We start from the raw sequence: 14,348 nt of genomic DNA on the forward strand, positions 1-14,348 counted from the left end.
CTGTAGAAACTTCTGATGGAGTTTGTGTCTGCACACATGTGCACTGTGCTAATACTAATAAAGGTTCACAGTTATCACCGCTAGAGCAGCTGTTTCCTCTCTGCAGCCTGTTACCTGTTTAACAAACACCTAAATAAAAACCTGCATTCTGTATTTGTAGTGTGTCCTGCTCAGACGCACAGGAACCATTTCTACTAGCAGAATGCGTTTATACTATTTATTGATTATTTGTATCTGTATTTTTTGATAATCCTGATAGTGAATTCATCATTCAATAACCCAGAATATGATCATTTCTTCTGAACACTGGAAAATATGTATTTGGCTAAATGTTTCAGGGAAAATGGAAATGATGTAACTCATATCAAACCCGACGCTCAGGAATTTTCAGCCTCGCATGTGACTGAATGGAAATGACGATAAATTATGTAAAATATGAATGAGTTTAACTGTTATTATGGATAAAATTAAAGTCAAGTAGAATCTATCTGTCAGCAAGAAACAGTTTAATGGAGGAAATAATAGATCATGAAAAGAAAAATCTTTCTAATACATGAAGAAAGTTGTTAATGGTTCTTTTGTTGATCAGACCGACAATTAATAGATTTTAACTATATGATGAATCAGAAAACAAGTAAAGCAGAAAACTTGGGAGTGATACATTTAAATTGAATCTATAATCTGTCTCCACTTCGGTATGAAACTGCAATGATGTATCAGATCAGTCAGATCAGGTGCAGCGTCCAATCAATAACTGATATCCAATAAGGGGGCGTGTCGGCTGGTAAAAGACTTCCGTGAAGGCTGCTCTCATGTTTCCTCGCTCCTCCTCGCAAAATAAGAGACTTGGGACGCTCGTCAAAATGGCGCATCAGGAACAACTTCCGGTTCAGGCGAGGAGCGAGGAGACATAAATTAAGAGACTTGAGATGTACCCTTTGCATCACGTGAATGTACGTCATAGGTCAGAGTGGCACACCAAGGACGAAAGATGGCTGCGCCGTCCAGGAGAGTTTTCGAAGTCTTCGTGTCTAAAATACCATGGACTATAGCTGGCAGTAAGTCGATTGTTCTAAAGTATCGTTCCCATTTTGTGGCTGCGGAATATGCTTCTGTAGCCACTCACTTTATTTTTTACATCGTTCTCTCGTGACTTATACCCTAAACATCACTATCACATTGTAACCTCCGTTAGCTAACAGCCTATGCACGTATAGAGAACGTGTGCTCTTGCATGAGAAGCACAACCTGGAACCAGGAGAGTCCGTGGGATGTGAAACAATATTACAGTGCTTTCTCATAGAGAACCTCTTTTCATCTCGATATGCATCTAATACAACAAGGAATATGTATGTGACCGCTTCAAATGCTGTAGCTCTCACCTCAGGTATCAATACAGTATATGTTAGAGGGTTGAAGGTAAATTCAGAGGTTGTGCTCGAGAGCTCTTCAATGAAATGCTGCGCTTTGTTCTTCAGAGGAGATGAAGGAGTACTTTGGGCAGTTTGGACCAGTGAAGAAGTGTCTTCTACCATTTGTAAGTTCTCTCTTACTCTCACTCACACACACGTATCTAAACACAACATATTTTATTAGGAACACCTATGCAATCTAAGTCAATGCAATACAGCTGCTCTACTATAAATTCTACTTTTACTCATAGTTCTATCTATTGTACTATATAACACCCATATATATAGTTCTTCCGTGCATAGGCGCCTGATTATGTATTAAAATGGGGAAGCAAACTTGGAAAGATACATAATTTGTGTGTGTGGAGGGGGGGGGGGGGGGTTCTGGTGGTCTTCCCCCAGAAAAAAAAATTGCGATGTTATATTCATAAAAAACATTATATAGCCTAAAATGGTAGTAAGTTGCAGGCTACTAGGCCACCGTCAAGCTTAAACAAGGACAAACCATTCATATCATATCAAACAAATGGTCTTACAACACATCACAATATGATTAGGATAATTTAACCTGGTTAAACATTCTTAAACCTGAGCACTGCTATTCTCAAAATTCACAAGGCCATCTTCAAAGTCTAACAACTGCAACAAAGTACCAACAGTTTGGATGAATGAAATGGCCTCACAACAACTATCTAATACCAATCCTACACACAGGTTCTAGTGGTAGCTGTTAGCACTACTAGCTGATGCAGTTGTATTGTTATACAGGAATGAATAATCATACCTTCAAAAGCTGATTATTTTAACTTACATTAACTTAAATCAGGGACTATTTTAATGCACAATTCAGAAGGTGACTTTTGCTCCTCAAGACTTAAAAGGGCCATTTTAGTTGAGGACTAGACCTTACTTTCCCCTAACAGTAAACTTGCAGCTCTCATTTACCTTGTATAAGAAAATGAAAGATTGATCATAATAATGAACACAGCGCAGAGAAGCTGGATGAGAGATCATTACATGGAGTGATGCATCATCATATTTAAAAATAATTCCTTCCTAAGTCTGACTAAAACTGAAACTAAAGCAAAGTAGTTTGCGGAAGTCTAAACGAGTTACTTTCCACTGCTGAACATCTGGCTGTTTGTTAATTCAGACACTTTGACGCTGTGAGGAAAAGCTCCTCTTTGTCTGTCTGTCTCTCATGATGGGTTGGACTGAACCAACCAAGGATGCAGATTTTCTTATTACTTGTTTTTGTCAGTTGCTGAAAATAGAAAAAAATATCATTGATATAGGCTGCTTAAATATAATCACCTTATTGCGGGGACTGTATGATGATAAAGTTATTTTTAAAAAAAAATAACTATCATCGTAAAACCATAACTTTGCTCCAACTAATTGAATAATGGGGGTGCATTTGCTCCGTTGCCCAGGCGCCTATGTTTGTGTGTTCAGCGACAATAAAGATAATTCTAATTAAAATGATCTTTCACTACAAATGCCACTATTATTACTCCAAATAAAAAATACTTTTCCAGTGTTTCCCCTACCATTGCCTTGAACGGCCAAGGCCCCCCCCCCCCCCAGGATAGCGGGAGGATAGGCTTGTACGTGACAGGCTCGCACTGAAACCTGATGTTAATGTTTATTTACCTAATTTATGGGCACTTGATTCCTTTCAACTTAGTGTAGAGAAATACACTGACATGAACAACTGCTTTACTGTATATATCGATGACAACACTGTTGACACCACATATCTTTATCTGTGACAAGCCCCCCACACACACAGACTAGACAGCAGGGCAGAGAGGTGGAGAAGTGAAAGATAACATTTTACTCAAGTTGATGATAGCTGGACGTTCGTTACTGTAAGCTCAATAAAACTTTGCGAGTAAAAAGCCAAAAAGAGTAAGTTTTGGGTGGCTTACCAACCCCCCCTAAAAAGTCCTTTGGGAAACACTGTTTTCATTATATATGTTTTTGGTTAGTGAGTGTATTCTTCCTTCCAGGCAGCGTTTTGTTTCCTTTTTATTGCTGTATGGTTTAAAAATCTACATATGGAGACTTGAAACTTTAAAGTCATCTATTTCAATGAACATAATGTCTATCTTTATTCTTGCCAAACTTGCAAAATCTTGTAAGGGTTACTTGTGTGTGCTGTGCTGTGTTGTGTTGTACCAGGATAAAGACACAGGTTTCCACAGAGGCTTCTGCTGGATTGGATTCACAACAGAGGAAGGACTGAACAATGCGCTGCAGAAAGACCCACACATACTGGAGGGAACCAAGGTAAATATATTACTGAGGTCACTGAAGTTGGTGGTGGATATGTATAGTATGTACATATGGCTGTGACAAGGAATGACATGAAAATAAAGAGTATCAATTGAGGATACAAAGTTAACAGCAGTAATGAACAGATGACTGCTGCCTTGCAGAAAATGCAGTGAATTATCTTAATAATTAAGGCAAGGTCTTGTGGGTATTGGAAGCTTAATTAATACAACATAGCAAAATTTAACATATTTACAAACATGCATAGACACAAGGATCTTGGTAAATATTTTACTAAGTATATCTTAGTTTTATGTGATTCTGATCTGCAGTTGATGAGGAAACTCTGATGAAGGTTGCGCAAAAAACTCAAACGGTAGCCTAAAATTGATTGTAAGTAAGGCTGGAAACAAAAATATTCAAAATGTTTAGACTAAACATTGAAAACATGCATAAAATATTAAATTATTGTATTACTGTAGATTAGATTAGATTCAACTTAATTGTCAGTGAACAAGATGCAGTTGGCATCCACCAGAGTGCAATTTAGGCATAAATATGACCTAAAACATGATCAGATTTCCATGCAAGTCCAAAAACTAGATAAAGAGACATCAATTAAACAAATGCAAACACTTAATTTTTTAAAGTTAGCTGGTGTAGCTAAGAAAGTCTGCCCTCTTTTTTGCTGACTGTAAATTCCAAGCTTGCGCTGAAACCCCACTGCATCGTCATTTGAAATATTTCACAGTTGATTGGCTATCTGTCTGACACATAGCCAATCTACTAATAGCAATTAGATATTTTTTCGAAATTGTTCAGCCTAACCCCTAACCATCTTACTTTTAAGCTGCCTTTCAAGGCAACTCTTGCCCAAGCAAAGAGCAGATACTCGGGGGTTTAACCCAGCCTTATATAGTGGTGCTTTTAAGTTTATGAACCCTTTAGAATTTTTTTTCTGTTTCTGCATAAATATGACGTAAAACGTGATCATATTTCCTAATCCTAAAACTAGATGAGAGAAACCCTATTAAGCAAATGGACAAAAACATTACTTATTACATTATTCATTCATTTAATGGGGATAATTATCCAATCTTACATATTTGTTTGAGACAAAATTATGTAACCCTAACCCTCTTGTATCTGTTGTGTTTCTTTCTTTCTTTATCATCTCTCCACTTCAGACCTAAATTTGACCCCCTAAACTCACCAAATTTGGCACAACAGGTCTGGTGAAAAATTTGATAAAATGTAAAAATGATCCCCCAAAGTGTCAAAATGTGCTCTACAGCGCCACCCATGTCACTAAAATGGCCGCCACGGCCCATAGGAGTGTCGTAGAGAGATCGAACCAAAACTCAATTATTTGTCTCATCAAGACCTACAAATCATACGCTGACACCACTGACCTAAATCCAACAGGAAGTCCACAATACACCCATCAAAGTACGACTTTGCGCCAATTTTGGACCCCCAAGAAAAACTATCTCCTCCGAGGGAGTTAATGGTATCGGCTTCAAACTTTAATACATGACTTATGACACTGTGCTGAACAAGAGTTATTAAAAACTTTGTAATAACTTGAACGGTTTAGATTTTATAAGCCCTGAAAGTTGGAGTGCCACATCACACCTTACAATGTAAACCAATGGGGAGGCAATCTCTGGGCATGGACTTTGTGTCAAAGAAATGATTCTAACGTCTAAAGTATAAGTCAGACCACTTTCAAACCTGTAACAATGGATTCGCAACGAATTTTCCTACAAAAATATTATTATTAATGTAAGATTTGGCCAAAGTCATGGGATATTTCACAAGAAGAGTACTCAAAATCCTCCTCTCCAACTCAGAGGGAGAGAGAGAGAATAGCAAGGAAGAAAGGGGGGGATGGGTGTAACAGTTGAATAGAGGTAATTTGTGTAGGATAAAGCAGAAAGGTCTATAGACATACAGTACATTATATACAAAGTTTGTATGAAGTTTGGTGTTATGATCATGTATTTTACAATAATTATAGGTCTTATATGTATAATTCATTAGTGGGGAAACTATGAGGGGAAGGGAAAAATGGAATGAGGGTGACAGTTTAGTGATAAAGTGCTATAGAAATATACAATCAAAATTAAATTTTGTAGTTCTGTACTGCAATTTTTCCTTTCTTAGGGCCCAAGCACCTAGTACTCTTACACTCTCCATTCAAATATATGAGTTTTTTCTGTGTCCAGCTGCAGTTACTTATTGTTTCAACACATCTGACAGCAGTGTTCTATGCTTACTTTTTTCTCAAGGAGTACATGTGCTCCTGAATGGAAAAAATTGAGGAGCACACATACACATTTTGGAGCACACTAAAAAATGTTCAAGTAACAGTTTATTAAAGAAAACAATTCATTAAATACATATTTACAATTTATCACATACATATTTAAACTCTTTGTGTGTGTGTGTGTATGTAAATCAAAATTTATGTTGTCTTCAGGGGTGCTTGATTATGGCAGAAATTATAATCACCATTATTTTGCTCAATATTGAGATCACGATTGTTTACTATAACTGCCATATCTCTTAAATGTAATATGCCATGGTAACAAAATTCTGCAAAATTGTACAGATGGGGATGCTGAACAAGTGTGTAGTGTTTTCAGCAATACTTAATTTATGCAATTTATTTCAGCTTTCAGCATTCACATGCATTTTCCACAGGAAATGCATTATTAGTTTACAACGCCCTCATAAAGGCATCGCTGGAAAGCTGAACTTCTACTAAAAAGGTTTTCTGAACACATTTTTCCATTTTCATTTCTTTTTGAAGGGGTGTATTGATTGTGAAAAATAACTAACATAGTTTCATTTTGATCTGTGGGAGTATTCACACTTGTGTCACTATCTAAATCATGAATGCATAAATGATAAATGGTTCAGTTCCATCTTGAGCCAGGCATTTGAAGCAGATGCTGTTTTTTTTTTTTTTTTTTTAATAGATTAACAATCCTTATATTATTCTTAGGATGTTCTAATTTTTCAATCATATTTAAAGGAATATGAAAATTATATTTTCAGTCTAATATAAGTATACTTTATCTTCTAACCATACTTTTTTTTCGTATTTAATATGACAGTAATTCCATGGTCTCATGCTGTCATTGCAGCTGCCCACTGTGTAAGGGGATAGAAAGCATTTACACATGTTTTTCTGTTAGGGCTCTGATCCCATGGTCCTCTTTTGCATTCTTTTGCTATACTCTCTTCATTTAGTGTAGTGTCGTCGGTATATGGATAGTGGTCCTGACTACATGCCAGACATTGCAAGTTCAGTACCTGTAGCGGCATAATGGTAGCTTTTGCTGTTTTGCTATCCATCCTGTTTACTCTTGCATAATGGATATTCGGTCCAAAACTTCCTCCACCATGCGCGGTTCATTGTTCACAACTTGATCAACAACTTTTTGCAGGTGTTTTAGGTCCAGATGACATTACGGCTAATCTCTGTAAACAGGTATCTGCATATGAATGTAGGTAAATGAAAGGAAAAGCTTACAAAAAGGGAAATTCTCAGGAGATGATAGCCAGTGAGTTCCGGGATTGCATTTTGGCCAATGTGTTCCACCTCTTTTGTTCGCCTGTTTACTTGCATGCAGCCAAAGGCAGCTCACACGTGATTGGTCAAACTACTCGGACTACAAATGGAAAACAGAACGTTTGTGATACCAAAATCTTGTCCTGTTGCCTACACATTCTGCATTCATATGCAGGGGTGGCTGTGGCTCAGGAGGTAGAGAGGGTCGTCTACTAATCGGAAGATCGGCGGTTTGATTCCTGGCTCCTCTGCATGTCGATGTGTCCTTGGGCAGGATACTTAACCCCAAATTGCTCCTGATGGCTGTGCCATCAGTGTGTGAATGATCAAATTTCCTCTGATGGGCAGGTTGGGACCTTGAATGGTAGCCCCTGTACCCCTTCAGCATATGAATGTGTGTGTGAATGTGGTTTGTAGTGTAAAAGCGCTTTGAGTGGTCGGAAGACTAGAAAGGCGCTATACAAGTACAGTCCATTTACCATTTACCATATCTGTTATAGAGATTAGAGCATGCTTAATATACAAGGAGTTGAACCACCTTTTAAAGCCTTGTTGGTCAGTGCTCTTAGCTTCTTGATTACCTTGGATCAGTGAAGCTTTGGGTCCTAATTGCATTGGGATCTTTGGACCTTTATTATTATTATTATTATTATTATTATTATTATTATTATTATTATTATTATTATTATTATCATCATCATCATCATCATCATCATCAAGAATAGTAAAATAAACAAATTAACTTTTAGTTGTCTATGTTCGTCCCTGATATTCAAAATTCTGTTGTACATTTAAATTGGTTTATACTCACTTGGAAATGATGACAATCTTTCCATTGTAATAAAATGGAATTGTATTAAGAAGAGATAGCACTAAACTATAATGATAATACAGTATAGTAAAAATATAATACAAATACAATATAATACAAATTTAGTTACAGTAGATGTAATTACACTATATATTTTTGACAGTGATCAACATTAAACAAATTTTAGCATTTTCAGAGTTGTAAAAAACACATCTTAGGAATCATGCTAAAAATGAGTTTTAATGACATAGGCAGAACCTGAAAGATAATGATATATATACCATATCAGAGTTCATTCTCCCTGTTTTTTGTTTTCAGCTCCAGGTTCAGAGGAACAGACGGCCGTTTGCTGGGCAGAAGTCAAACAAAGACAGCGAGTATGACTAAAGTGTTGTACTTGACGAGAAAATCAAATGTGCTGTTGTTACGCTCAGGTTCAGATTCCCTATGTTTTTGTTTTTGCTGCCATAGTTGCTTGATATTTTACATTTTTTGCAAATCCATTTGGGGCATAATGAAGACTTAAAGAAGTACACTAGGATTGGTTTTATATTTCCATTCCAAAGTCTGTGACCTGACTGTTCTTTCTTTTGCACCTTCAGTGAATTTGGGTCTGAGTATCATTGTCATCGCTTTAATGTGTCAGTCCAGCTGTGATGATTGTGTTTATTTATTGTCAGTGATACTGTTCAACCTGGTATCATGCCAAAGCATGTAATACACCCCCTGGTCCACCGTGTCAGTGTCATGTTTTGCCTCACCTAGGCATGAAAACTACACGTGTGTCTGAATATCACACTTCTATTGGCCTGTAACCACCGTGACAGATACCATCATCAGTACATAAATTGTCAATGCAAACTTGTATTTACTTTAAGTTTATAGAACATGATTTACCAACTAGTGTATGGCAATAAAAACATTGTTTAATCCCATTGTGTGTTATATCTTTTGTTAGATAAAGGGATTTTGCTTGTAATGCGGTATTTTAACCTCGTAGTGTTGCTTCTTTTACTTAATGCAAAGGGTGTCATTTTACCTGTGGGAGTTCCACCTAAATGGCACTAAAAGTTCAAGAAAAAAGCAAAGTTTCCTGTTAAAGATAAAGGCTGGAGATTTTCTATATTTTTCTTATTGTCAACAAATCTCATGTGCAGAGCCAAACTAACAATGAACTGATCCTACTTTAAGTATTGTGTGTGTGTGTGTGTGTGTGTGTGTGTGGATCCAAAGCCTGATATATCATATCCAAAAATTATTAAAAACACATCAGTGAGCTACACCATTGCACTGGGTGACATGTTCCTTCACCCCAAAGACAGTGGTTACAGTAGTGTGTTTAGAAACAGCTCCAAAAACTCAATAGCGATCACATTTTCAGTATCAGGAGAGCAGTTGTGCTACATTGTAAATTTCTCAAAGAACTTCAGTACAAAGTCAAGAGGTTGTCATATGTAGCACAACAAGGTAGCGATGCTAGTCAGAACCACAGTCCTGCGCATGCGCAGTGGCATCTGCCTTTACAAGGAACTGATCTCCTTAGACTGAAAATGTAATAGCTGTTATCCTTTTAGACTGATACTAAAGCTGCTGAGAGCATAACTGAGAAAATTCATTTTTGTACGAGGATAGATTAGATAGATTTCACTTCTATTCTTGATTGAAATGAATGACTTGCCCATAGTTTGCAAAGATTTTTTTCCTATTTTATTTTCTGATGATGCTAATCTCATAGCCACTCATGATGATTTCAAAGCACTAATCCAGCATGCAAACAATGGAATGTCCTTAATTTCGAAATGGTTTTGGATGAAAAAACTCATGCAATGTCGAAAAATCAAATTTTATGATATTTTGCAATAAAAACAAAATATTTTAAACATGACGCTTAAATATTCATTAATGATACAGAAATGTTTCAAGTCCCATTTACTAAATTCTTTGGAGTTATTGTAGATGAAAGACTAACCTGGAAAAAACATTGAACATGTGATGCAAAAGGTCAGTGAAAATGAACAGAATATTGAGGAAAGTTTGTTCTCTGATTCATCCCTCTTCTAATTTAACTCTGTATTATAGTCTATCCATATATCAATTATTGTAATATTGTTTGGGCTGCTACATATCTTTCACACCTCAATCAGATACTTTTAATCCAAAAAAGGTTTTTAAGAATGTTTTCAAACTCCACTAGCCAAGAGCCATCTGCACCATTGTTTAGGAAATTTAAACTTTTGTCAATTTATTCTGTGAATACTCTTTTAGTATGTGTGTTTATGTTCAAATTCATATATAAACCTCCCAGATACATTTCATATTTTTTTCCTTTTATCATCAGACATTTACTCTTATTCAATGGGGCACTCAAAGGACTTTCATTTACCTTATTGTCACACTTCCAGTCATCAATTTTTTATCAAATTTAGAGGTCCTCACCTCTGGAATTCACTAAGTACAACTTTGAGGTCATCATCCTCTTTAATAACTTTGAAAACACATTAAAAAAAAAAAAATCTGAATAGAATTTTTTGTGACTGGTATGTATTATACCTTTTGCACACGTAAAGTGTTCAAATTTCTGTTTTGATTATTTTTTCTATATTTCTTTTTTTCTTTTCTGCTATACCTGTTTTTTTTGTCTATTTGATGTTCTATTGTTTTTTGACCATGTTTTTAATGACTTGTTGAAATGAAGGGGAGGACTTTGTATAAGCCCTCAGGGCTTCCTTCCTCTCCTGCACAATTAATATAACTTTTTTACTGTGTAATATTTTATTGTAACCTCTGTGCAAATAAATAAAACTATAAATCTAAATTCATTTATTTATTTTTTCAAATGCTACAGATTTCACACATGAAACAAAGTAACACATTGACCCAAATCACCCAAATTGGGGTCTCAAAACAAGAGAACCTGGCTGCAGCAGCATGGCAAGTGAATATAAGAAAATAAACTGAGGCCAGGGGGATTTTTATGCCTTTCTCATAATTTCTGGTTCAAATTATTTGAAACAAACATAACTTTCTTGATTTATTTATTTCTAATTTATTCATTTGAAAACATAAGTCTTGATTTTGTGCCCACATAATTGTAACAAATGTGTAACACATGGTGTGTTGTGAGTTTCTCGTGTATGTGGAGTCTGTCCTCTTTCAAGGTCACATGACCCAAGTCCTATCTGTTTTTGGTGGCACCAGGAAGTTGCTCAACGTCCTCCTAATCAGATTCTTCATATATGTTATTAATCCATCCATTTGTCATCCTATTTTTCCATGCTGTATTTCTGTAATTTTACTTTCTTGGTCTGTTCTGTACACACAAAATCCCTGTTTTAAAAAAAACCTTTAACAGGGAAAAGATGGAAGAAACCTTAGGAAGAGCAGCAGAGGAGGGATCCCTTTCCCAGAAAGGTCATACATACAATAAACAATGCAGTAACCTAAAAAGTAAAAATAATCAAAATCATATCTATGCAATCAATCTTATCAAATCTAGCAAATGTTTACCATAAAATAAGTCAAAATTACTTCAGCTTAATTTGGTTAACATAATAAGAAAAGGGAATATAAAGAGGGACAGCTTATGTGTTAAAATAGATGTCAGTAGTAGTGTTGGGCCATCCACAATGATCACTATCAGCTCATTTCCAACAGTAGCGCAGACTTACAGGGGAGAGGGTGAAGGACACAGGTGCCATTGGTACTGGCCTGTGGAGATGGCCTTGATGCCCTATAAAGATGTAAAGAGATATAGATTTGAAATCAAATTCATGCCGCGTTTTTCTTTGTATTAAAAGATGCTTTGCCAATTGAGACGAAAAGATAATACAGTTAGTGATGCGTAAGTCAGGTGTCACAAACATAATTAGGTCACCATCTTGGTGGATGAACAATTCAGGATTTAGAAATTTGTAATTTAGGTTATCTTGCAAACATCTCACAGTGACCATGTTGATAAGCTAGTTACACAATATGCTGTCAGTGAAATGGTTCAAACAGTAGTGTTGGGTTTAAATTGAAACGATCACAACTTGGGAGAAACCAGATATAATGGATTTCATCCTATTTCAAGAAGCATGTCAAACATTGAGGCTGAGAGGTGTACTCCATTATGCTGAGGTTCCAAAAATCAAGTCCTAAAGAGACATGCCAATATCCATTATCACATTTTATCAGCTACATAACAAATAGTACATAACTATCTGATCTTATGCTATACTATTAAGAATGCAAGAGCCACATCATTCTGCAAATAGCATACACAAAACGGGCAGCTGTGGCTCAGGAGGAAGAGCGGGTCATCCACTAATTGGAAGGTTGGCGGTTCGATTCCCAGCTCCTCCAGTCCACATGCCGATGTGTCCTTGGGCAAGATACTTAACCCCAAATTGCTCCTGATGGCTGTGCCATCAGTGTATGAATGTGTGTGAATGCTTAGTTTCCTCTGATGGGCAGGTTGGGACCTTGCATGGTAGCCCCTGTACCCATTCAGCGTATGAATGTGTGTGGATGGGTGAATGTGATTTGTAGTGTAAAAGCGCTTTGAGTGGTCGGAAGACTAGAAAGGCGCTATACAAGTACAGTCCATTTACAAATGAGGTCAATTCTTATCCACTACAATACTTGCTGGCAAGAGTAGAAATCTGGCATCAGTAACCCCCCATTATGTTAGCAATGGACACAACAGGGTCCCCCATTTCATAATCAATCAATCAATCAATTTTTAGCGCCAAATCACAACAAAGTCATCTCAAGGCACTTTTCACATAGAGCAGGTCAAGACCGTACTCTTTAATTTACAGAGACCCAACAATTCCCCCATGAGCAAGCACTTGGCAACAGCGTAAAGGAAAAACAAGTACTGAGGCATTCTAAAATACCCAGGAATACACTGAAATTACATTTATGCTCTTGTCAGCTGGGTCAAATGAAGCTAGTGAAAGAAATGAAAATAGATAGTACCCAATGATAAAGGGTGTGCCCTCGGTGGACCATGTGATAACACTTTAGAATAGATTTTGAACTACGGGGTCACTTGACATGGAAGCTATTGAGAAAAAGATCACATTTCTATTAAAAAAGTATTAATAAATAGACAAAGTACTAATATCTAGCATGAACAGGTGTGCCCCCTGTGGGCCATGTGATTACATATTTTAGAAATATATTTTGAACCACTGGGTCACATAACTGGAAGCTATTTTAAAAACTGTCATAATCATTCTATTAAAATAATAGTCAAAGTAGTGATATACCATTAATGATCTACTGACAAATAACTTTCCAATGTAATATTTATGTAAATTAACAAAATGAAAAGTTTACAATTAAAATTAAGTTGTAACATGTTTTTAAAAAAATATGAATTGTTACACAAATCAGCTTATAGGTATTAAAAATAGCCTATGTGACATTTCAGTCACAGTAATTATTTACAGGTGGTCCCTAATTTAATGTTATCATGGTTGGGGTAGGTATGGTCTTGCTGCCATATTCAGACTGAGAAACCAGCTGTCCGGAGGTCTTTTGAGCTGAATGTCTGTTGAATATCCAACTTCAAACTGATTTCACCACGGTGACTAGGTGGAGCACCCTAATGGCCAAGGAGTTAAGGCGCCAACCATGAACTGCATCAACCCTGATTCAACTTTGGCTGGGGACCTTTGTTGCATATCATTCCCCATCTCATCTATCCCCTCTTTTCCTGTTTTCTTTCTTAGGTCCACTTAAAAAAATCATAGTGTCCATTGCTGGACACAATTACTGTACAGATCACTGACAGTATGTTTTACATATCATTGACAATTCTTTGAATTGACTCTCAAGTTTCACAGCATCAGGATTCGAATCAGTGCTAATCCAATTCACTATATAGCCATTCACTACCTACAGAGGTGGGTAGAGTAGCCAGAAACTGTACTCAACTGTACTACTTTGAAAAACAAGTATTCAAGTAGAAGTAGTCATCAAAATAAAGAAATTAAAAAAAAAAAATGAGTTAGAGTATCTGATTATCTAATGCAAAAACGATTTGAGTAGCGAGCAACTTAATGAGTAAAGGAAAAAAAGAAAAAAACGGCACACTACTGTCTATTTCACACTTCTTTTATTTTATGTGGATATGACTGACATTATTTCAACCACAGATAATCTTCCTCAGGTAAAGCTTAAGAAGTGAACATATAGGCTGCCTGTATTCATGATCAGTTTATCAATCACATCTCCTGATTAGATTATCTTCTTCAAATACACCTGTGCCCAGTTCTTC

The 14,348-nt window shown here is 36.4% G+C and overlaps 1 protein-coding gene across 2 annotated transcripts; it reads left to right on the forward strand.

The window, feature by feature from the left end:
- Positions 1-933: 933 nt before the first annotated feature.
- On the forward strand, positions 934-9,015 carry LOC121881787 (SRA stem-loop interacting RNA binding protein). Of its 2 annotated transcripts, none has more exons than XM_042389495.1 (4): positions 934-1,058; positions 1,479-1,537; positions 3,597-3,704; positions 8,399-9,015. In XM_042389495.1, exons 1-4 carry the CDS (start codon positions 992-994, stop codon positions 8,465-8,467), a joined length of 303 nt encoding a protein of 100 aa, XP_042245429.1. In that variant the 5' UTR covers positions 934-991; the 3' UTR covers positions 8,468-9,015. The 2 variants fall into 2 exon arrangements, with proteins under 2 accessions (XP_042245429.1, XP_042245430.1); XM_042389496.1 differs by lacking the exon at positions 934-1,058 and adding an exon at positions 1,094-1,387.
- Positions 9,016-14,348: the final 5,333 nt, after the last annotated feature.

Source organism: Thunnus maccoyii, chromosome 17, assembly GCF_910596095.1.
Source record: "Thunnus maccoyii chromosome 17, fThuMac1.1, whole genome shotgun sequence".
Lineage (NCBI taxonomy): Eukaryota > Metazoa > Chordata > Actinopteri > Scombriformes > Scombridae > Thunnus > Thunnus maccoyii.

Coding starts and splice junctions, on each gene's coding strand:
- LOC121881787 (XM_042389495.1), top strand. CDS start 992: ATGGCTGCGCCGTCCAGGAGAGTTTTCGAAGTCTTCGTGTCTAAAATA. Junction 1,059..1,478: donor ACCATGGACTATAGCTGGCA/GTAAGTCGATTG, acceptor TTTGTTCTTCAG/AGGAGATGAAGGAGTACTTT. Junction 3,705..8,398: donor ACATACTGGAGGGAACCAAG/GTAAATATATTA, acceptor TTTTGTTTTCAG/CTCCAGGTTCAGAGGAACAG.